The sequence below is a fragment of the Spermophilus citellus genome (assembly GCF_964194105.1).
Source record: "Spermophilus citellus genome assembly, chromosome: 3".
Classification (NCBI taxonomy): domain Eukaryota; kingdom Metazoa; phylum Chordata; class Mammalia; order Rodentia; family Sciuridae; genus Spermophilus; species Spermophilus citellus.
The window spans coordinates 225,770,463-225,795,534 of record NC_138184.1 but is presented as its reverse complement, the minus strand read 5'-3'; the positions used below and the strand labels follow the sequence as shown (position 1 = coordinate 225,795,534).

Here is a 25,072-nt window from a genome sequence, read left to right as displayed (position 1 = left end):
TTTGGAATCAGGATCATAGAGTGAGTTTGGAAGTGTTCCTTCTTTTTCTATGTCATGGAATAACTTGAGGAGAATTGGTATTAGTTCTTCTTTGAAGGTCTTGTAGAACTCAGCTGTGGATACGTCTGTCCTGGGCTCTTCTTGGTTGGTAGGCTTCTGATGGCGTCTTCTATTTCATTGCTTGAAATTGATCTGTTTAAATTGTGTAAATCACCTGATTCAGTTTGGCAAATCATATGACTCTAGAAATTTGTCAATGACTTTGATATTTTCTATTTTATTGGAGTATAAATTTTCAAAATAATTTCTAATTATATTCTGTATTTCTGTTGTGTCCATCGTGATATTTCCTTTGTCGTCATAGGTGTTAGTGATTTGAGGTTTCTCTCTCCTTCTCTTCATTAGCATGGCTAAAGGTTTATAATTTTTATTCACTTTTTCAAAGAATCAGCTTTTTGTTTTGTCAGCTTTTTCAGTTGTTTCTTTTATTTCAATTTCATTAATTTCAGCTCTGATTTCAACGTTTTCCTGTCTTCTACTGCTTTTGGTGTTGATTTGTTCTTCTTTTTCTAGGGCTTTGAGATGTAATGTTAAGTCATTTATTTGTTGACTTTTTCTTCTTTTAAGAAATGAACTCCTTGTTTGGAAGATTTATCTAGTGGTATAAAAGGTGTGTTAAAGTCACCCAGAATTATTGTGTTGTAGTCTATTTGACTCTTAAACTTGAGTTTGTTTAATGAATTTAGATGCTCTATTGTTTGGAGCATGTATATTTATAATTGTTGATGTATGAAATGTCCTTTTTTATCCCTTTTGATTAACTTTGGCTTGAAGTCTATTTCATTTGATTTGAGGATGGAAACCCCTGCTTGCTTTTGCAGTCCATGTGAGTGGTATGTTTTTTCTTAACCTGTCACCTCAGTGTGTGGATGTCTTTTCCTATGAGATGAAGCTCTTGAAGGAAGCGTATTGATGGTTTTTTTAAACCCAATCTGCCAGTCTATGTCTTTTGATTGGTGAGTTTTGGCCATTAACATTCAAGGTTACTATTGAGACATGATTTGTTTTCCTTATCATTTTTGTTTATTTTTGTTGTTTAACTTGACTTGGTTTCTCCTTTGAGTGGGTTTTTCCTTCAATGTAATACCCCCCTTTGCTGATTTTCATTGCTGTTTCTTCATTTCCTCTTCATGGAATATGTTGCCGAGGATGTTCGTAGTGCAGGCTTTCTCACTGTAAATTCTTTTAACTTTTGTTTATCATGGAAGATTTTTACTTATCATCACATCTAAAACTTAATTTTGCTGGTTATAAGATTCTTGGTTGGCATAATTTTTCTTTCAGAGCTTGGTATATATTGTTCCAGGGTCTTCTAGCTTTCAGGGTCTGGGTTGAAAAATCTTCATATATCCTAATTGATTTCCCCCTATATGTAATCTGATTTCTGTCTCTTGTGACTTTTAAAATTCTCTCCTTATTCAGTATGTTAGGCATTTTCACTATAATATGTCTTGGTGTGATTTTGTACATTTGGTGTCCTGAAGACCTCCTGTATTTGATTTTCCAATTCATTCTTAATGTTTGGAAAGTTTTCTGATAGTATTTCATTGAATAGATTGTTCATTCCTCTGGTGTGGAATTCTATGCCTTCCTCTATCCCAATAATTCTTAAATTTGGTGTGTTTATGCTATCCCATAATTCTTGAATGTTCTGTTCATGGTTTCTTACCATCTTCACTGTGTGGTCAACATTCTTTTCAAAATTATATGTATTTCTTCTTCATTGTCTGAGGTCTTGTCTTCAAAATGATCTAATCTGTTGGTGATGCTTTTTATCAAGTTTTTATTTTTGATTGATTGTTTCTTTCATTTCAAGTATTTCTGTTTGATTTTCTTTTCAGAACCTACCTCTGTCTCCTTACTGAAGTAATCTTTTTCTTCCTGTATTTGCTTATGTAGCTCTTTATTGAAATGATCTTTTGCTGCCTGCACTTGCTCTTATATCATCCTGTAATTCACAGAACATTTTAATTATGTACATCCTGAGCTCCTTCTCTGTAATTTCTTCTGTTTTTCTGGCCATGGGTTCTAATAATGTAGTATCTTGGTTTGTTTGGGGCACTTTCTTCCCTTGTTTTTTCATGCTGTTATGTGTCTTTCTTACCACTGCAGATCTGAGGCATTACATTTTTTACCCTATAGGCTTATAGTGTCCCTGCACAGTTTCAATATCTTTCCTTTAAGGGGGAGAACAATGTGAACAGATCCCAATACAAACAGTATACAGCCTTATACCAAATAGCTCCTATTAAGACATTTACGGTTTTGTCACAATATGCAGAAATGTTGAGTTCACTTATTATCTACAATATAAACAGTAGGTTTGCAAAAAGGTCTACAATTTCTGATGGTGGACAAAGAACTGGGGGTGAGGTGTAGGATGAGATGTTGAGGGGGTAGAGGTGAGGATAAAGTGTCATTAGATTTTAGCATGAAAGAGGAATCCAAAGAGATTGATTAGTAGCAGGAGAAGAGAGAGAAAGTGATTTTGGAGAGACAATAAGTGGGAAGACAATAGAATACAAAAAACAAACAAATAGAAATGTTAAGAAAAATATAAAATTTAAAAATAGAAGATAAAAGAATATGCAACACAACTGTAATGTACTATTCACGTCCTAGCCCTCAGCAGCCTAATTCATAAAAAGTACTTGGTTTTAAAAATGTTGGGGATGTGCGGAGAAGAGAGAGAGAGAGAGAGAGAGAGAGAGAGAGAGAGAGAGAGAGAGAGAGAGAGAGATATCTCCAAGGAAGGTACAGGACTGTTTTTGTTGGAGATCAGTGTCTTCCCTGCTTGCCTTCCCATCCAACAGGTGGAGTTGTCTGTTGTTTGCTGACATCTCCACCCTCAGGAAGGTGAAAGTTATTAGGGTGGGAGGGTTGGTCTTGGGGGTAGAGCTCGTGTATGTGGGGTATAGCACTTGCCAGTCCTGCTTGTGTGATGTGAGGCCCTGGTCTTACCTCCTTGTATCTCCTGTAAACCTCACAATTCTTGGTCTCTAAGTTAGTCTCTAAACTGTATCTCACCCACTGCCCGCCCCCCGCCCTTTTCTATTTCCCAAACAGGAACCTTTCACTCTGGAGGTTTTTTGGCTGCGCTCTGGGGGCAGCGCACTGTTGTGGAGAGCAGTTTTGTATTGGGCAGCTCAAGACCAGGTTTTGCAAGCTATAGACTGGCTGTGTAGCCACAAGCTCTGTGCTGGGTTAGTGGCTGCCAGGAGGGGGTGGAGTTGGGGACTAAATTTACCTTGAAATTGCTTCTAAGCCCCAGCAGGTGTTCCAAGCTGGGAGTGGTCCCAACTAAAGATGGCGTCCCAAGATAGAGGTGGGTACTTTCTGGGATGGAGTTTGGGTAGGATGGGGCTGGGTGGTGGCCTTGAGCGGTGTGTTCAGAGATGCAGCTCTGTGGCATGACATGTTATGGCTGGGGCGGTCTTCAGCCCCTGTGCGGTGTCCCCAGGTGCAGGCTGCCATGTGTAGGGGACTATGGCAGTGGTCGCAGTGTCTCAAGATGGAGGCAATGGGGGGGGCCATGTTGGTGGGTGGGGGTCCACAAGGGAGTGGTGGCTGGAGTTCCTGCACATGGGCAGCAGATGGGTGTCCTGCATGGGAGCAGCAGCCAGGATTCCTGCACAGGAGCGGGGGCCAGGAGTCCTGTGTGGGTGTTATGCTGGTGGTCCTGCTCGTGCACCCGGAGGTCCTGCGTGAGCAAGTGCCTGGGAGTCCTGCGTGGAAGCAGCTGTCGGGGGTCCTCTAATCACTCTCAGAGAAACAATATTCCCACTACTTGAATCCCAGGTCCTGGAGTGACACAGAATGCAGCCTCCCTGTGGCCCGCCATCTTGGATCCCCCTGGAAGGGTCTTTATATATTTCTGATGGTGGACAAAGAACTGGGGGTGAGGTGTAGGATGAGATGTTCATTAGATTTATGATTTGAAACATTTTATCCCACTTTGTGACTTACTCTGATTTTTATTATTCCTTTCTTCTTTTCTTAAAGTATATATTTTAAAGATTTATTTTTATTCGTTTTCTAATATATACACCTAAAGCTAAGACTTAATCTGTACTTACTTCTGTGGCTGCATCTCAGATATTTTGATATGCTGTATTTTCATTCTCCTTTACTTCTATATATTTATCAATTCTACTATCATATCTTATATCATTCATGAATTATTAGAACTATGTTCTCTAATTTCTAAACATTTGTTTGTCGTTTAATTACATTGTGGTCAGGAAATATGACGGGTGATATTTCATTCCTAATCCTGACATTTTTAGAGCATTACCTCGTGGACAAACATAAGACCACCGTTCACAGGTGTTCCCTGTGCCCTTGAAAACCACTGATGGAAGTTTTAGGAAATATTCTACATCCATAGTTTCACTGTTCTTGGTTTAAGTTTCCTGTAGTCACCTCAGGGAAGAAGAGGAGGAGGAGGAGGAGTGAGAAAGGTAGGATCAGATTTTAGAGAGAGACCACATCTGTGTAATTTTTATAGCATAAGGATGTAATTACTCTGTTATATGATTAGTTATTGTTGTTAATCTCTTACTCTGCCCAATCTGTAAATTAAATTTTATCATAGGTGTGTGTGTGTGTGTGTGTGTGTGTGTGTGTGTGTGTAGGAAGAACCTAGGGTATACAGGATTGGTACTCTGGAATTTCAGGCACCCATCTGAGGTCTTGGGGGGCATCTTCTGAGATGAAGGGGATTATTGTATGTTCATTAGGTCAAGTTGATGAACTGCATTGCTTGATTCTTCTAGGTAGTTTTTGATTAATTTATCTGCTTGTTTAGCAATGACTGAGAGATATGTGCTAAAATCTGTCATCACTAATGTACACTTATGAAGATCAGTTTGCTGTAGTCATTCAGTTGTTCCCTTTATTTATGTAGGTGGCGCCTCTTTATGTGGTACCTGTAAATATAAAATCATGTTTTATCTTCATAAATAGGTCATTAGGGTTAGCCCCTGTCCACACTATCTAAAAGTCTAACTTGCCTTCTCTGCCTCTTGGTCTTATTTACCATACTTTATTATCTTCTTGCTTATGTAAGTCAACATCTAATACATTTAATAATTTACAGGCATTTTCTTTTGTTTATTTTCTGTCTCCTCACTAAACACTAAAGATCCAGTAGGGCAAGATTCTCATGTGCTATTATTTGCTGGTGTGTTCAGTTGCCTAGAACAGTCCCTGGTTCACAAAAGGCTATCGATCAATATTAAATGAAAGGTCTAATTCGCTTGAATTTTTTGGTTTGCTAGCATTTGGTTGCTCTAGTTTTCAGTACTTTGCTTTCAATTTTCTCAATTTTTAAGTTTCAAGATTTTTTACATACTCTGAAAATCTTTATTTATTTTTTTAGACTGGAGGATTGGTGCATTTGCAGTATAGTTTCTATTTGATGCACATATGAAACTTTATTTTTTTGCATTCTACATAGCCAAACGATTTAATGCTTCCTTCTTTTTTTCCTTAGCCTTAATTTGAATTGTTTGTGTGGTTTTTTTTCACATGCTACTTTTTGTCTACTAGTTGAGAAGTTATACACATTCTTCCTAATTATTTAGTGGTCTCCTTGTGATTAGAATGCACATTTTAAATGAAAATCTAAAAGAAATCTATATTTTTATCCTCTTTTCATCCAGTAAATTACTTTAGGAATTTTGATCCCTTTCCCACTGCATCCCCAAACTATATATTGCTGTTGTGTATTTGAATTCTATTTATTTATTTATTTCTTAATCCTGGAACAGTTCATGTTGTCTAGATTGGTCTCTGTCTCTCTTCACTCTCTCCGGGTGACTCTCTGACTACTTTCCTCTTGCCTGGAGTGTGAAGTTCCTTTAATGAGGTTGTGTTAGTAGCTTTCAATCTTTGTTGTCTGAAAGGTGTTTATTTCCCTCCTGCTCCTGCGTTGGACAGTCCACCCCTTGTGGCCTCCCCTTCCATTACTTTCAGGTTCACTGTTATTGTCTCTTCCTTTGTTACTGTGAAGAAACCAGAGTAGTTGAAGCCACACCTCCCCCCAAGGTCTGACTTTGTTCCTTCTTGCAGCTTTTAAGATGTTTTCCCTGCTGTGATGTTCTGCAGTTCCCTTAACTTTCTTCTTTGGTGTTTGTTAGATTTCTAGAATTTGTACATTGGTGAATCTTACCAGTTAAGGGAGAAAAAATGAGAACCGTTATCACTTTAAAGATTTCACCTTCCTATTGTTCTCTGTTTTCTACTTGTCATTTTCTTTTCCTATTTATTTATTCAGGCACTGGGGATTTATCTCGGGGCACTTTACCACTGAGCTGCACCCCCAGGATCTGTTTATTCTTTTAATTTTGAGACAGCTCTCACTAAGTTGTTGAGCAGCTCACTAAATTGCTAAACTGGCCTTGAACTTGGGATCCTCCTGTCTCATCCTCTTACTAAGATTACTGGCATGAAGCACTGCACCCAGCAGCATACTTTGTGTCTTTAAATTGCATTCTGAACATTGTAAAAACTCAGTCATCCTTCATTCACTGGAAGTCACTGGTTTTCTGCTCACCCTTCACCGAGGAGTAGCCTTTGGGTTTTATGGTAGGGACACCCCTTTTAGATGCTCGCCTTGAGAGCTCTTTCCTTTGTCTCTTATTTTCATGCCATTATGGCTTAGAAAAGCGAAGCTGAACTTCCCCAGGTTTGCTGAAACATCTGGGAGTGACAGCTAGCTGCTTCCTCCCTCTGCCTGCTGGATCCACCTTGCCTGAGCTCCAGGCCTGTAAGGGCCCATTTTCTTTTCTGCTCACCAGGGCAATATTTTTAGCTAACTTCAGGGGAGGATCCATAGTTAAGGTTGAATGTTTGTTTTTTCCTGGTTTGGGGTCCTGAATTAGAAGTTCTCTTCAGGGTTATTTTTTCCCTTTAATTCACCTCTTCTCTCTCTTTCATGCTGGAATATGTCTTCACGTGTCAGCTCTGGTTGGTCATCTCTTCATATTTAGAATAGATCACTGGAGAAGCTAACGGGAAGCTCCGTAGCGGGCAGGGGTGCACTGCAGACTTTACTGAGGCCATAGCACAGGTGCAGGCAGCCATGGGAAGGAAGCCCTGAGTCCCAGAAGGTGAGGATTTCCCGGGGAGGGTTTAGTCTTTAGAAAAGAACCTTCTGACGATTGACTTGGGAACAGGTACCCTGGAATGTGGGGTCCTGAATTAGGGGGAGGGGGAGAACCATGGGGCCGACTGTTTCATGTGCAGATCTTCCACTAATCCCCACTGCCAGCCAGCAGACCCTGGACCCCTCTGGGACACTCAGCTTCTGTGGCCACCTCAGCTCCAGCTTCTCTGGGCTCCTGTTGATGTGGAGGTTCTGCCCCAGGCATCCTCACCTCTCTCTGCCTTCTAGAAATCTGGTTAAATCTCACACCAGTGATGCTCATACACCTAAGTCCTCGTTAACACCAGGGCTTTGTAACCTTCACTCCATTGTCACCTGAAGAGGGTTTGCAGAAAGAGGCTGCCTGTGGTCTAAGATAGACGTTAACCCATTTTACAGATTGGTCAGCATATGCCCATCCATTGCCTTGACTCTGCAATCCCTGATCTCTTGTTTAACGGAAGTAAGACAGAGCCAGAGAAAACGTGCACAATGCTTTCTGTGTTCGCATTCACACAGAACCATGGTGGCCATTCACACATCCTCATGCACATTTCAAGTTGCAGTTGTTTCAAAATAAGCAATAATCAAAAATTATGTTGATGAGTTTGATAATAAACCTGCTACATTTTCTAAAAGCAATTGAGGCTTTAAAAAGCTCCATTCTCAGCATTCTAAATAAAATTCAGCTGGCACCCCTTATTGTATAGTCCTTCCACTCAGTGCAAGACAGAGCAGCAGGTGTCCATGACTAGGTCTCCTCTCCTGTGGGAGACACAGCTGTTTCCCTGTGGCTAAGATCAGCCCAAAGGGTCTACCCAGACGGTCTCCTCTCCTGTGGGAGACACAGCTGTTTCCCTGTGGCTAAGATCAGCCCAAAGGGTCTCCCCAGACGGATGCTGAGCCCAGTTCAGAATTCCGAGACCTCCCTGGGATTAAATTTCCCTCTCGCAGTATTTCTCTCCAGTCTGTTCTGAGCACCATGCTGCATACGTGGTGTGGCCCCTGCACCCCAACTTTCTGTCCTGTGAGGTGGCCACAACTGTGTGTGAAGGAGATGAGACATGAAGTGGCTGTGGTGGGGCACAGGGTGGTGTTTTCCTGCACAGCAGCCTCAGCCTTGCACCGTGAGAAGGTTCTGAGAAAGGGACTGATATCAGTTGAAACTACTGACCTTCTGGGGAAGAGCTGTGAAAACCGTCTCTGGTCTGTTTGGCATATGATTTCTCATAAAGTGGTGCAGATATTCATATATGTGTGAAGAAGGAAAGTATGGGTTCCAAAGAAAGACATCAAATTGTAAAGAAATTGTTGAAAAACAAACTGCAACTCCTTTGTGGGGGGGGGGGGCGGTGTTCCTCAACAGGGCGTTTTTAAAATACCTGCCAGATTCCAGGGAAATAGAAGATTCTGTTTTCATTGTCTGAATCCCTGAAGGGCCACACCCTGAGGCCTGGTGACAAGAGGGGAGAGGAGGGTCTGGGAGACCCACAGCTGAGGGACTGTGGATGGCTATGGCAAGCAGTGCCTGTGTCCCAACACGTGTGGTTTCTCGATTATTCTGCGCCAGCTGATGAATAAGACTGCCAAAATTACCCACAGAGGTCCCCAGTTCAGCACTTCTCCAGAGAAACTAGACAATCAAAGTCACTGAAGAAATTGGCTCTCCTTTGCTGCTACTTTTTGTACATGAAGAGGTTTGAGAGTGCTCAAAGGTGGACTTGGGGAGTTAAACCCCAAAGCCCCCGCCGAGAAGAGAACAAAACAAAGACTTGTAGCTAACAAGCCAGCAAAAAGAAATAAAAATGAGATCATACAAATTCGATCCAAAATAAGGAAGAAAAATAGGAAAAAGGGAACAAAGTCTACATTGGACAAATAGAAAATAAATAGTAAAATGACAGATTTATCACGAATCACATAAAGTATGTGATAATTATGCCAGGTGTGGTGGCACACGCCTGTTATCCCAGTGGCTCGGGAGGCTGAGGCAAGAGCATCATAAGTTCAAAGCCAGCCTCAGCAACTTAGAGAGGCCCTGAGCAACTTAGCAAGACCCTGTCTCTAAATAAAATATAAAAAGGGCTGGGGATGTGCTCAGTGACTCAGCACCCCTGGGTTCAATCCCTGGTATGAAAAAAAAAAAAAAAAGATCTAATTGCCCAAGTTAAAAGAAGACTCAACTATGTGCTGCCTACAAGAAACCCACTCTAAATATAAAGACAACATAAAAGAAAAATAAAAGGATGGAAAAAGATATAGATATATATACAATTTTTTGGTACTCAGATTGAACCAAGGGGTGCTTAACCACTTAGCCACATCCCCAGCTCTTTTATATTTTGAGACAGGGTCTTACTAAGTTGCTTAGGGCTTTGCTAAGTTTCAGAAGCTGGCCTTGAACTTGCAACCCTCCTGCCTCGGCCTCCTGAGTAGCTAGGATTACATCGTGCCCCACCATGCCTGGCTGAAAACAGGATTTTGTTCCTTCTCTCACATCAGTGCTTAGGACTGAGGTACTAGGAGCAAATGCTGGCTCAGAGGCCTGCTGCTCTGAGCAGCAGATCCAGGAACCCAGGGGTCCTTCAGAATAACTAGCAACTCTCTGGTTTTGATCTAGATTTTTCCAGAATTGTACAACATGACCCATGCAGAGTCTTTGTGAGGTTCAGCATATAGCCACTAGGCATATGTGACTATTGAAATTAATGAATGAAAGCGGAACAAAATTTCAAGTTCAGCCCTGCAATCACAACTTTTCACATTTTAAGTACTCAGTACCTAGATGTGGCTCATGGTTTCTGGACTGGACAACACAGGACAATCCCATCATTACAGAAAATTCTGTTGGTGCAATTGAGGAATAAGGTGTGCAGGTCCCTTGCACAAGCAAATTTAGATAGCTCCTCCCCTCACTTCCTTTCTGCTCCTCCTCCTCCTCCTCAATATCCTGGCTTAGCATTGCCTGCAAAATCAGAAAAGGGTACAAGACCCAGATTTTCCAGGTAAGGGAATGCGGTTCTGTTTGGGGGGAGGAAAATGTTAAATTTGGTGGGGAGGGGACCTCTCTATTGGCTCTTTGTCCTAAACCTCTTGGCAAACTTGTTTTCAGAATATATTTCTTGTTTCCTGTCTTTGCTGATTTGAGGTTGTAATCTGTTTTGAAGGCTGAGCCTTACAAATTGATGTCTTTTTCAGGGGTTACTGTTTAGAGGATACTTGTCTTACAAATAAATTATTCCTGCCCTGGTTGTAGAATTTATGAATAAACTTGGCTGTTCCAGGGTTAGAGTCGGGTGAGTGGACCCAATTAGCCCTGAGGGGCTGGTGGGAAGAACACTGATACCTGTAAAGGGCAGAGCTTGGTGTGCAGCTCCCCAGAACTGACCCCTAGGTCAGGATCAGAGGCTGTGTAATCAGAGGCCTTGTGACCCCACTAACTGTCTGCTCAGAGCTGCCTGCTAGGGACCTGCTGCCTCAGAGACAGTCCCTTCCTGGGCTCAGCCAGAAATTAGCTCTCCCTAGGAGCGGGGAGAAGGGGTATGCTTTCCTGTGTGACTTGCAGTTCAGGAGAAGCTGGGACTGATGGGTGTTTATTCTTTAGGCAGAGTAGGAGAACTTAGCTACACAAGATCAGCACTCACAAAAGCACTTTCCCCTAGTTTTGCATTTAGATTAGGGTCAGTAGAGCAGCATTAGAGAGCCCATGTGTGGAAAGCAGGACCTTAAGAAACACCCAGGCCAGATGTGGTGGCACACACCTATAATCCCAAATGTGGAGAAGCCAATTGGGAGGCTTGAGACAGGAAGATCAGGAGTTCAAAGCCAGCCTGGGCAACTCAGTGAGATGCTGTCTTGAAATAAAATACAAAAAAATTTTTTAAAAGGCTGAGGATGTGGCTTAGTGGTTAAGTGCCTCTAGGCCCTGAGTTCAACCCGGTACCCAAAACAAAACACAAACAGCCAGAAACCCTCTGTTTTCCTAATGCTGGCCTCCTATATCCACTCCTAATACCAATCACCAAAATCAACTCTGTGGTTTCAGCTTATTTTTAAAAGTTCTATGATTTCTCTTCCAGGTTTACAGGAAACTTTTTCCTCTCTATTCCTAAAGAATAAAGGTATACTTACCTCTACCACGCGGCCTGCGCAGTGGTTTCATTAATGAGGTTCTGGCATTCAGTTAGTTAGAAGAGATCAAAATAAAACACACAGACAGTACCTTATTTTAATGCTAGGTCCAAGACGGCTCGGTCTCCCTGTTTCCCTACCTCCAGCCGCTCAGCAGGGCAGCGAGGATTACTCTGGGCTAGCAGGAGAGAGAGAGAGCGAACACGCCGGGGATCAGCCTTTTATTTGGGGGAAACAAGAGATTCAGGGGAGAATTCCATCCAATGAAGGTTGAGGGGGGGCTGCACTCCAAGGTCAGGGTCAGTGATTGGGTCTCCAGGGTCAGTGGTTACGCACACCCCCACACGGATGGGCTCTCTCATCAGGAAAGGGTCGGGATAACTCCGACACAGCCAGAGTGCCTCAGGCCCTTAACGGGAGTCACCCAATCACGTGTCAGAATGGCTCCCCACATATTCCCCCTTTTTATTCTTAACAATGAGGCGGCGGTTCACTCTCTGGAGTCCCCGGATTCTTGATTGGAGGACTCGCCATCCTATAGTTACAATACAAAAGAGAATTAACAGCAAAGAGAATAATCCAATAATGTACCAAGCGGAGTGTTTAAGAATATTTCCAGGGTTGAATCCATTTAACTCCTTCAATATTTGATTAGCCAAAGAAGAAGGATCTGAAAAATCAGCTCTATTATTTTGAATGTCTTGGATATGGTGATGAAGTTTCAGAATATCCAAGCTATTATTACTATTTTGCCAAATACCTAATAAATGGTTTTTAACCTTCTCCCAATCCCAGAGAGAAGCATTGTACTTGGCAGCTGTAACACATACATACTTATAATTAGCATGGCATTTAAGCCTTTCCTTAAATTTTAAGGCTGAAAGTTCATTACCAATGTTAATAACAGTCGCCTCTAAGGCGTTTAACTTAGTCTCAATCCTTTCATCAACATTTACTTGATTACGCAGAGCCTTGGAAGTATTTTGAGCTAAATTATTAAGAAATTTTGCATGCTGAATATTCTGAGACAATGTCAGAGATGCAGAGACGGTTGAGGCAATAAATGAGACCAGTGCTAAGACACCAACAATTATGACTCCAATAGCACGTTTAGGTCTTGTTAGCTGGGCATGAATTTGCTGCAGGACTTGTAAACCAGCATCAGCATACCATGGCTCTGAAATATTAGCAGGTAATAAAACAAAAGAGGGCTGATGAAGTATCAGCACTCCTTTTCCTCCATTATACCTAGAAATACAATTGGTTAGGTTGCACTTATTACAAGTAACAAAATATCTATCACCTATCCATCTAACTTTTACATTTCCAATAATTAAAACATAAGGAGATTGGACACAGGCTCTTAAGCCATAGCAAGATCCCTCTTTACAGTTCTTGCCGACAAATTTTGGTAAAGGTTTGTCTGTAAAATGTAAATATTTTGAGGCAGCAATTAAACGCCAAATATCTCTTTGAATGCCTCCTTCACTATAAGTCAAAATATTACTTACAAATCCTGCAGGTGTCATAGCAGAATTTCTTCGTAATTGTCTCTTATTAATTTTTGGAGACCAGTCTAAAATATACCCACTAGCTTTAGACACCTTATGTTGTACAGGAAAGGTATTTACACAATCCATCCATTTTGGAAAGGTGCCAATTTCAATTGTAGAACTATTTGGACAGTGGGGTACCGGTGGAGGTTTTGCAGAAATGACTGGCTTGTTATGGGAAAGTCCCATCTTAATTACTGATCTAGTATTAGGTTTTAAGTCTCCATAAATAGAATTATTTGTCAGTCTAGGTTTACCAATCGCTGTCTTTTCTTCAAATGATACTTTTAGACAGCCAGCATGTTTATCATGTGACCAACATAAAGGTAATTGGGCACTGTAGCCAGAATAATTAAATCTAGTCACATGATTGGGAGTAATATGAGCATCTGTAAATCCTCCCATCATGAATGAGTCATTAGTAAATACTGGAATAGATTCTCCAGTCCACACAGCTGGGTGTACCAGGGGTGGATCTGGGAAATATGTCCAATAAGTGTCTACTTGATTCCCTTTTACCTGACAGCCCAGTAGGGCAATTATTGTCGCTACCATCAAGACTGGTGTCCTGTTCTTTCCTAGGCGTCGAAGTATTTGGGAAGCCTGGGTTGTCAATTTCTTCACATCTTTCCACGAAATCAGCTTCTCGGCTGGTTCAATCTGGTCTTTCTTCATCTTTTTCCGATATCTCCTCCTTCTGGGTTGTGGCTCCTCCGTGTCTATCCTCTGTCGCTTGAGTCTGGGTTCTATCTCCTCCATGTCTGATAGCACGTTCAGGCACCCAGATAGGACGAAAAGCACCTTCTGGAAAAATACAAGCATGCCCTCGGCCCCACGATATTACCGGATCTGGGCCCTTCCACTGACCAGTCTGTAAATCTTTCCACAGAACTCTGCCTAAAGGGCCTGTCACCGAGGGAGACATTTGTCTCTCAGCAGCTGTGTGACCTTCTGTGTCACAGTTTAAAAAATTTAAAACAAATAAGGCATGATTAAGGCTATTTTGGGGAGTCATTATCTTATTCCCCCTTTTTAATTTTTGTAATTGAAGTTTAATAGATAAATGAGCTCGTTCTACAATGGCTTGACCTTGGGGGTTATAAGGAATTCCTGTTTTATGATTAATTTGAAACTCTTGGCAAAATTGTTGAAAAGCAGAGCTTACATAAGCTGGAGCATTATCTGTTTTAATCTGCATAGGACACCCTAAAACAGAAAAAGCTGCTAAGCAATGAGAAATTACATGTTGAGTATTTTCCTTAGTACGTGCTGTGGCAAAAATAAATCTAGAATAAGTGTCCACTATGACATGCACATAACATTGCTTACCAAATTGAGGAATATGAGTTACATCCATTTGCCATATTTGATTTGGTTTTAAACCACGGGGATTTACCCCTGATGGCAGAGATGGAGTGTAAATAACACACTTAGGGCATTGGCTTACAATCTGACGAGCTTGTTCTCTGGTAATACTAAATTTTTTACGTAAGCTAGAAGCATTTTGATGATGTAAGGAATGGGAAGCTAGGGCACAGTCATATGAAGACATCTGTTGACAAAAAGCTACTAATTTATCAATATTATCATTACCTGCAACCAAGGGTCCAGGGAGGCTAGAATGTGCTCGGATATGTCCAATAAAATATGGGTACTTCCTCATTAGCACTGTCTTTTGTAAATTATGAAATAATTCAAATAACTCCTGTGATGAAGTAAACCCAATAACTGAGGTTTCAATATTTTTGGTAACTCTGACTGCATATAAGCTGTCAGAATAGATATTAATAGGCTCATTTGAAAAATAATCTAAGGCCAAAATCAGGGCTTGAAGTTCTGCCCTTTGAGCTGAAGTATAAGAAGTTTGTATTACCTCTGTATGAACACGGCTGAAGAAACCTGCCTTACCAGAGCTGGAACCATCTGTGAACACCGATAAAGCTCCCTCTATTGGATGGGAAAGTACAATCTTTGGAAAAATAAGTAATGTTAATGATGCAAATTGTACAATCTTATCACGAGGATAATGGCTATCTATCTGGCCAGGGAAATCTGCAAAAGCTATCTGCCATGAACTAGAAGTTTGAAAAAGCCAATTAGTCTGTTGAACAGAAAATGGAATAATTATGATATCAGGCTCAGATCCAATTAATTGTAAAATCCTAGTTCTACCCTTAATCACTAATTGAGCTGTAGAATCATGAAAGGGAATTAATGTCTTTTGAGGGGAATGAGATAAGTAAATCCATTCAATAACTCCTAATTTTTGCCATATGGCTCCTGTTGGGGTATGTTCAGTTGGAAATATTAATAAATATATTATTTCTTTAGGATCTATTCTAGTAAGCTGTGCATTTTTAATTGCAATTTCCACTTTCCTTAAGGCTGCTTTGGCCTCCAAAGTTAGTTGACGTGGAGAGGTTGGAGAAGGATTTCCTTGTAATATCTGAAATAAAGGACTTAACTCAGAAGTAGTTAACTTTAAGGATGGTCTTAGCCAGTTAATATTTCCTAATAGTTTTTGAAAATCATTAAGGGTATGTAACTCCTTAACTCTTATCTGAAGGTTTTGAGGACGGATTGTACTCCCTTGAATTATCTGACCTAGATATTGAAAAGGAGATACCTTTTGAATTTTTTGAGGAGCTATACTTAAACCCATAGTTGTAAGTGAGGTCTCTAACTGAGTAAAAATTTCTGAAAGTACTTCTGAATTAGCATGGGCCAATAATATATCATCCATAAAATGAATAATGTATGCATCAGGGAAGCTATTTCTAATGGGATCTATTGCCTGATCAACATATTTTTGACACAGTGTAGGGCTATTACGCATTCCCTGAGGAAGGACTTTCCAGCAGTATCTTTTAACAGATTCCTTAAAATTAACTGCTGGGACAGTGAAAGCAAATTTTTCACAATCTTCAGGATGTAACCTTATAGAGAAAAAACAGTCTTTTAAATCTATTACCATCAAGTTATAATCTAAAGGAATGGCTGTGGGGGAGGGAAGTCCTGGCTGTAATGATCCCATAGGCTGAATTATCTGGTTTATTGCTCTTAAATCCTGCAGTAATCTCCAATTTCCTGACTTTTTCTTAATAACAAAAATAGGTGTATTCCAAGGGCTAAGTGTTGGTTCAATATGACCAGCTTGAAGTTGTTCCTCAACTAATCTATGAATTATTTTAAGCTTTTCCCCTGAGATGGGCCACTGAGAAATCCAAATAGGCTCTTCTGTGAGCCACGTAATTTTTTCAGCTGTTTTAAGGATCGGGGAAGTACTCAGTGCCCCTAATAAAAATTTTGTCCTGAAGTATTTACTAATCCTTGTCGTGTAGACTGGCTTGTAAACAGATATTCTTCCTGAAAGGTATCCCTATCATCTCCAGGAAAATACCTCTGATTAATTTCTTCAACTGACCTTATAGAATTTGGGGTGACTAGTAGCAGTCCCATTTTGGCTAGTATATCTCTTCCCCATAGATTAGCTGGTAAAGACTCTAACACATAAGGCTTAAATATTCCACTGTTCCCATCAGAATCTTCCCAACGGAGATAGTTGGCACTTTGAGCAGGCTGTGAAATTTTTCCTATTCCTTCTAGATTAGCTGAGGCTGTATGCAGAGGCCACTGCCTGGGCCAAAATCGGCTGGACAATATTGAACTATCAGCCCCTGTGTCAATTATTCCTAGGAAATTTTTATTATTAATTCTAAGTTTTAATAAAGGGCGTTCTTGTCGCACTAACTGGGACCAATATACTCTGTCCGGCGGTTTAGAAACTGAATCTGCCGGCAGGTGCCTTTCTGAGACACAAGGCAATAATATTAATTGAGCAAAAATATCCTTTGGGGTGAGTCTTAGGGCATAATTGGATCTTACAGTGACATATAATTGCCCTTTAAATTTTGAATCTATCACACCAGGTATTACTTCAATAGCTCCCTTTAAATTATTACGCCCCAAAATTAAACCTACAGTATTTTCAGGAAGCGGCCCGAAAATCCCAGTAGGGATTTGTGTTGGTCCCGTTTCAGGATCTAATTCAACTGTCTCTGAAGGTCCTAAGAAAACTGTCTGTGATCCATGTCTCTGCTCCGGTAAAAATCGCGGACTGTCCTGGTCGGCGCCGCTAGTGACGTCACACTGTGCGACGTCTCCCCATATTGTTTCTGGGCCCGGGGAGGGGCCGAACGGAAGTTTTTTGTCCCCTCGCTAGGAGGAAATACTTGTGGCGAGAAGGCGGGCTCATCCGCGCCACCCGAATCAACCACGTGGCGCCGAGTCCTGCAATATCTATTATCGCCAGTAGATGGAGCCCTAAACCTAAATTTGCGTTGGCGACATTCGTAGGCGAAATGACCGGGTTTTCCGCAAACGTAACACTTGCTGCGGGACTTCTGAACTGAATTTTGTGGCCCCAAAGTTTCCTTTAATACTGTTGCTAAGGCTACCGTTTGCAACTGAGTGGAATCTAAGTCAGAACACAAGCGAATATACTCAGAAATTGTTCCTTTCTTACGATGGGGGCGGAGAACATCTTGGCAAATTTTGTTTGCATTCTCAAAAGCCAATTGTCTAACAATAAATTCGCTAGCTCCTGGGTCTCCGATGGACCTGTTCGCAGCCTGATATAGTCGGGCTACGAAATCTGAATAAGTCTCATTGGCACCTTGTCTGATTTTGGTAAGAACTAAATTGGACTGGTCCTTGGGGACAATTTGCCTCCAGGCACGTTTTGCACAATCAGTTATTTGATTGTACACTACAAAATCATAATTTAACTGTCTTTCTAAATCAGCAAAATCTTCAGTCCCTAAAAACATCGTTACTGGCGTTTCTATGCCCTGTCTTCTGTTTCTTTCTGCCTGTTCATTACAAAAATCAGTCCAGTAAGTTTTCCAGAGTAAGTAATCTCCCCCGCTCAGACAAGATCTGGCTAAAAAAACCCAGTCACTAGGAGGAAGGGGTTGTGAGCAGATATTTTCTATCAGACTCTGAACAAAAGGCGAATTTGGGCCGTACGTTTCACATGCATTTTTTAATTCCTTGATAGTTTTAAATGGAATTACAGCATGAATTCTAACTCTCTGATTTTGCTCATCAGTTTGCTCAAAAACTGGAAAGAGGTGAAAACCAGTAGTATCCTCCCCCATTTCTTGAGCCTTCTTAATACCTTGCTGAACTGGGGTAAGAAAAGTCATCTTTAATTCAGCACACCTGTTAAATTTGGTTCTTCTAGCAGGTATCGGCTGAATTTTAAAAGCTTGGGCAGGTGGTGCTAAATGCAATCTATTAAAATTTCTCTCTAAGTCCTGAGTTTCTATGTCTAATTCTTCTTCCTCAGACTGCGAGCTGCTATCAGACTCTGTACTATCGCCATTTGGAATTTGGGTTTCTAACTCACGTGGCTGAGAAGAAACCTGAGCCCCGCTAGGAGTTTCCTTTGTATTTTCCTCTCCAGGAAGATTGGTTACCACTTCTGGAGGGCTCTCCAAGATTAGAGATGCTTCTTCTTTATCATGCTGTTCTGTATAATCTGTCTGCGGGCTAGCTTGCACATTTCTAACCTTTGTTTTAGCTCCTAGCGCTTTTGTTTTAAAACGGCTCAAAGGAAAGGAAATTAACTTAGCCTCAGGCTGATTTTCCATTTGAATAGACCTAATGGCTCTTTGAATACCTCTCAGAAGCTCTTCTGGTGGCCACGGACTCTGGTCCATGTATTCAAAGAGACAAATTTCTAGGGCCGTCCAAGTTTTCTGTATATTCTCTATGCCTCCAGGTATTTCAGTAGAAAGACAAACTCTCTGTAACTTTCTTCCTAATTTCTCCCAAGTAAGTAAATTTGGAGACTCTTGGTCACAAAACCAAGGACAATATTCACCTACAATCTTTAAGAATTGCAATAACTGAGTTTTCTTTATCTGTTTTCCTTTCTGATTAATTATACTGTCTAAAATAGTTAGATACATTTCCTTATCCGAAGAAGTAGAATTTCCCATTTTAAGTAAATTAACGTCTCTTTCCTTCAATATTTCCTGGTACTTTTGTGACTCAAATGTCACTTTTTTCTTTCTCTTATCTTATTTGTTATTTTCTTTATCCTCTTTATTACTTTTGTGACCCAAATGTCACCTCTTTCTTTTGTTTATTCTTTATTCCTTACTTTCCTTTATTTTCTCTTTATTTCTTTATTTCTATTTCCTTATCTTCCTTTCTCTTTATTTCTTTTCCTTAATCTTTTTAGCGCGCGCTCCCACTCAATCTAACTAATTCAGAATGCCCCACGTTGGGCGCCAATTCTACCACGCGGCCTGCGCAGTGGTTTCATTAATGAGGTTCTGGCATTCAGTTAGTTAGAAGAGATCAAAATAAAACACACAGACAGTACCTTATTTTAATGCTAGGTCCAAGACGGCTCGGTCTCCCTGTTTCCCTACCTCCAGCCGCTCAGCAGGGCAGCGAGGATTACTCTGGGCTAGCAGGAGAGAGAGAGAGCGAACACGCCGGGGATCAGCCTTTTATTTGGGGGAAACAAGAGATTCAGGGGAGAATTCCATCCAATGAAGGTTGAGGGGGGGCTGCACTCCAAGGTCAGGGTCAGTGATTGGGTCTCCAGGGTCAGTGGTTACGCACACCCCCACACGGATGGGCTCTCTCATCAGGAAAGGGTCGGGATAACTCCGACACAGCCAGAGTGCCTCAGGCCCTTAACGGGAGTCACCCAATCACGTGTCAGAATGGCTCCCCACACTTACCCCCTTTTTCCTTTTTTAAAAAGAAGTGCTTGACTTTCTGTTTCAAATCTATAATTTATGGCTCCCTGCCTGGTGACCTTGTCCTTAACAAGACCATTTTGAAACTGTCCTGGCTCAAGTCTGCACCTGTGACAGTTTTTCAAAATGTTCAGAGGTAGCAATGAAGGATAACATTTAAAAAAGACCACCATGCTTCTATGCCACCAAGAGCTGACCATCAAGGAAGGAACTGACATTTTTACAGTGTAGACATGGGTTGGATATAATGATCAAACAGAGAGGGGCCAGAAGCTGAGGGATTATTGATCAATTTATTTAGCAAACATTTATTGAGAACCACCCTTTGTCCAGTATTATGCTTGTCCCCAGAGAAAAGGGGGGTGACATATGGTCTTCCCATCACACAGCTTATGGGGGGGGGCAGTAGAACATCCTACAAATAGCTTCCTCTTCTGACATGAGAAGGCCCTGGAGTACAGTTAGAGCCCACAGCCAGTGAGCTCACCAGCGCTGGCCTGTGGTCAGCCATGGCGCTGGGTGAGGTGTGGAAGACTTCTGAGGCCTGAGGGCTCCGCGGGCATGAGCTGGGCACTGGTCTGAATTGGGAGAAAAAAAGTCTGCAAAGGGCTAAATGTTGGAAGGAATCCAGAGGGTTCTGGGAACGTTGAAGGAGCCGCTGTGGCTAAAGCTAGGAGAGAAGGAAGTTATCACGCAGGGCTTTCCGGGTCATTCCGAGGATCTAAACTGCTTTCTGAAGGCAGTAGGCAGCAACTCGGGGATTTAAGCAAGAAAAGAAAAAAGTAAAATTTTAGTTTTAAAACTGGTGGAATTGGAAAGGGAAGGAAGACAAGGTGATCAGTCAGGAAAGTGATACGTGCAAACCAGTGGCAGAGGAGGAGCAGGGAGACGGAGAGACACGAATAGTTCTGAGATCTGGGGTCCAGAATCAACAGGATTCGGGGCGGGCGGATGCAGGTGAGGAAAGAAGAGTAGGACATGACCCTGGGTCTGGCGGGAACCCCTGGCTGAAGAGGAATCCCGGGGGAGGTGGAGGACCCGGGCTCCCTTTTGGCCAGCTACTGTCTGAGAAGCCCATGGAACAGCCAAATGAGGCCAAAGTGCAGGGCAGAGGTTTGGAACACGCAGCAGGGGGTCTGTAGCCTGCAGAGGCTGGTGAGAGGCCCACAGGGCAGCCCGCCAGGGAGAGAGGGGCCGGGCTGGAGCCCGCACCCAGGAAGCGCTGAGGTTTGTGTGTGTGTTGGGGGTGGGGGTGATGGAACGACCTAGAAGTGAATCTGAGAGCAGAGGGTTGAGGTGAGGTTTTGGAAATGAGTCAGGAGCCGTCAGAGGAGCAGGTTTACAGCAGGAGAAAACACTGACAGCCAGATCAGACGCTGCAGTCCCTCTGCCTTCCCCACACTGTGCGATTTTCTTCTTTTATCTACAGGAATCCAAACCATAATGGCAGCCCAGTACCATGATGTGGATTTCTACCACAGCAAACCAGGGACCAGCTATGGTGAGACGTGCGCAGGGCCCCGGGCCTGGCCGCTGGGAAGAGGGCTGGGCGGTGGGGACCCCTCTGGTTCTGACGGCCAGTCCCCACTTCAACAAGAGAGAAATGTCCCCAGCCTTGCTCCTCATTTCTCTCCATTGACCCAGATCTTTTCCTTCCCTCCACCCTCTCCGTTTCCTCCCGAGATGGCCATAACAGCTACTTCGGGGAGAAACGGGAAGGGACCCCCATAGATCCAGGGCTCAGTGCCACTTCTTACTCCCTGCTTCCCACAGCACAGACACTGCACAACAGCGGGCGAGGCCTCTCTGTTGCTCTTCTGCTCCTTTCCTCAGCCTGGAGGGGGATTGAGAAGGAGAAATGTGGGAGTAATCAATCCTTCCCCCAGGTCCCTGATTTGCCTGTTGCTGGGGTCCCCTACGACCAACAAAGTCAACAGGCTGACTCAGCACATCACAAACCACCCCTTACTCTTTTACCCATAGAAATTGATTATGTCAGTTGAACTGATTTATCAACCTAGCCCACAATTTAGTAGCTAAAACACCAACTATTTAGTTGGTTCTGAAGGTGAGGCGGACAGTTCTCGGGTCTGAGCCAGCTTCTGGGTCTCGGCCTTGATAGCTTCATGGACCTGTGTGTGGTTAACAAGCTCTTGGGCAGGCCAAGGTGTCTTCAAGTAGGCGGGTCCAGGCGTCTTCACATAGCAGTTGCAGGAGGACCACAGAGAAGGTGAACCATAGTACAGGAGCACTTTTGGAGTCTCTGCTTGAATTATGCATTCCATTGTGGCATTGTCCAAAGCATGTCACTTGGACCATCTTGATTCATCAGTTGCTTTTTAGTGGGAGGAGCTGCAAATCCATATCCCAAAGAGGCGTGCACACAGGGATGGGAATGGCGTGGGGCAATCAGCCCATGGATTGCCATTCATACACTGTCAACACTGGCAGACTGGGGGGGTGTGGGAGCTGGGCGCTGGTGCCCTTCCATTCCACCTGCCGTGATTTTCCTGCTCCCCTTGCCCATGACCAGCAGGCCAGTGCTCCCAGGAGATTCCAAGGAGGGTGACTTCCTCCCTGATGCTAACGAAATAACAATGTGAATGTCCACCCACATTTTTCCTTAGATAACTTTTGCCTTCCTTTATCCTGTGTTCTCAGACATAGAACTTTTGGAAATATATTTCTTTCTTCTCCCGATTCTGGATCTCAAACATAGGAAACTTTGCCATAAAATAGTGATGAGTTGTGCAACCCTGCTACTGGCTCCGTACTGGGAAGCTCCAGTTGGAATATAAATTGGGAAATCAATCTCCCACTGCAGAAGCTCCAAAGCCAAGTTTTGTGTTCTTTCCTAAATTACTTTGCTGGGATAGCTCTCAGCAGCAGTTCATAGTTCTCTTCTGAAACCATTTATGTCTTCCTCTGTGGGCTGGGAAGCCACATGTGGTCACAGTAAGGAGCTCAGGGAATCCTGAGAAGAGAGTGAAAATGGGAGATCAAGGGATGTGCCAGTTGTCCAGGATGGAAACGGCGCAGAAGGCTATCTATAGACCCTGTGAGGACAGGCTGGCCTCAACAGAGAGAGCATGGGAAGCTGTCGGAGGTAGATTCTAACTCTGTGTCTATTTCCTTGATGTCCCAGGGCCCGGACACCAAGATCACCGAATTTCCCAGTTGAGAATTGTATTAATTGGTAAAACTGGAGTAGGAAAAAGTGCCACAGGGAACAGCATCCTTGGAGAGAAAGCATTTAAATCTGGCATTTCATCAAAATCCGTTACTAAGTCCTGTGAGAAAAAGTGCAGTGTGTGGAACGGAAGTGAACTCGTCGTTGTTGACACTCCTGGCATTTTTGACACCGAGGTACAGGATGCTGACACACAGAAGGAGATTGCTCGCTGTGTCCTCCTGACCTCCCCAGGGCCTCATGTTCTGGTCCTGGTGGTCCCATTAGGCCGTTACACTGTGGAAGAGCAAAAGGCCACAAGGAAGATCCTGCAAATGTTTGGAGACAGAGCTAGAAGTTTCATGATTCTCTTGTTCACTAGGAAAGATGACTTGGACAGCACCGATTTCCAGGATTACTTAAAGCAAGCTCCGGAAGGCATTCAAGAGCTGGTGGCCACGTTCCATCATCGCTACTGTGCATTCAACAACAAGGCGACAGGAGCCGAGCAGGAGGCACAGAGGGTGGAGCTGATGACCCTGGTCCAGCAGGTGGTGAGGGAGAATGGGGGAAGATACTTCACCAATAAGATGTACCGGAGGGCTGAGGAGGAAATTCAGCATCAAGTCCTAGCAGTCCAAGAACGGTACAGAGCAGAGTTGGAGAGAGAGAAAGCACAGATAAGAGAGGAGTACGAAAGGCAAATCAGACACCTGGAAAGTGAGTTGGAGCGGGAAAGGAGAAAGGGCCAAATGGAGAGGACACTAGAGAAAACGGAGTCTGTCTATGCCTTGAGGCAGCAGAATGCCAGAGTGGAGGTCGAGAACCAGAGTTGGATAATTGAATTAATCTGGAACATCTTGGAAGTTGCTTCCTTGTTCGTCCGTCTGTTTATGGATGACTAGACTTAAAGAAAAATGTATTTGGGGCTGGGGTTGTGACTTAGCGATAGAGTGCTCAACTAGCACATTCGAGGCACTGGGTTCAATCCTCAGCACCACATAAAAATAAATAAGTTAAATAAAGGTATTGTGTCCAACTACAACTAAAAAATTTTAAAAAATGTTAAAAAAAGAAAAATGCATTTGTATTTTCTGCATATCACCTGATAACCCTCCCCATGTGACTTGCTCCCCGCAGTCTGAGTGCTCTAGTTTCTGTCTCCCAGGCTCTCAGGACCAGGGAGTGCAGGAAAGTTCACCCTTGGCAATAGGCAGATGTTTGACTTAGCAGGAGAGGGGCAAATCCTCAAGTTGTGAAGCTCAAAAGCAAAAAGTAATGATGCTTGCTGCCAGAGAATTCTTCCTTAGAGACACGGAGAGAGGGATGCGGGAGACAAAAGAACATGACCCCAAGCTGTATCCACTAGTTTCTAGTAAAACTTTCTCCCTCAAATTGTTTTAGATTGGTAGATATTCTCTGTCCATAGCTCCTACACACTTATCTTTGCCTTTAGGGTGCTAACAATATCCTACCTGCATAGTTTGTTAGAAAGCTTAATTCTTTGTTTGCATTAGGCAATCTTACAGCTGGAGATGATTCTTTCTCAGTGAACATCAAATTATTTAATTATGATTCATAAAAGGACTCAAATTTTTCCTTATCATCTGCTCTTTGAGGTACAAGGACTTGTTTAGAAAACAGTTCTCTCAGAACTCAACTAAGTAGTGATCCCCAAAAGCCAGAAAGAGAGAAAGACAGCATTTCAACAAATAAGTGCACAATGTTGGATATGCTCAGGTGTATCTGTAGAATCTCTGTCCATCCCTTCTTAACCAACTTGATGAGTAACCAGATTTGTCCTTTTTTTGAGAAACAACTAACTGTTGCCACCCCAGGCCTTCACATCACACCTTGAGTACTTAACGCTTGGCAGGTTATCTGTACTTCTAATAAAACTTCTCAGTTCTCACCTGTTTATACAGAATTGGACTCTGTTTTGTCTTGGAAGATACCACTGCTACTTCTAATAAAACAGAGATGATTTTCAGTTTTTTGGTAATAGTTCAAGATGATTTTGGAGCTAGACTTGGCCTACCCTCATGGCACCTCTGTTTCTCCTTTTCTTTTTCTTTTTTTTTTTTTTTTTTACCTGTCTGAGATTTTATTAGCAGGACCATAGCAGCCAGTTGAATGGGGGGGGGGAGAGAAGTTGGGGAGAGAAGAGGTTGAGGGAGAGTAAGTAAGAGAGAGGGAGAGTAAGATGGAGAAGGAGAGTAAAAGAGAGTAAGAG

At 42.6% G+C, this 25,072-nt stretch overlaps 1 protein-coding gene across 1 annotated transcript; it reads left to right on the top strand.

Annotated features, from left to right (window-relative positions):
• The first annotated feature begins 10,200 nt into the window (after positions 1-10,200).
• Positions 10,201-24,732, top strand: GIMAP4 (GTPase, IMAP family member 4). Its single transcript, XM_081287142.1, has 3 exons — positions 10,201-10,212; positions 21,100-21,171; positions 22,816-24,732. Exons 2-3 carry the CDS (start codon positions 21,114-21,116, stop codon positions 23,742-23,744), a joined length of 987 nt encoding a protein of 328 aa, XP_081143268.1. The 5' UTR covers positions 10,201-10,212; positions 21,100-21,113; the 3' UTR covers positions 23,745-24,732.
• The last annotated feature ends 340 nt before the right edge of the window (positions 24,733-25,072 follow it).

Bases quoted from the DNA above. Each gene is read 5' to 3' on its own strand.
- GIMAP4 (XM_081287142.1), top strand. From the start codon at position 21,114: ATGGCAGCCCAGTACCATGATGTGGATTTCTACCACAGCAAACCAGGG. The intron at 21,172-22,815 runs GTGAGACGTGCG...TTGATGTCCCAG, and splicing joins CAAACCAGGGACCAGCTATG to GGCCCGGACACCAAGATCAC.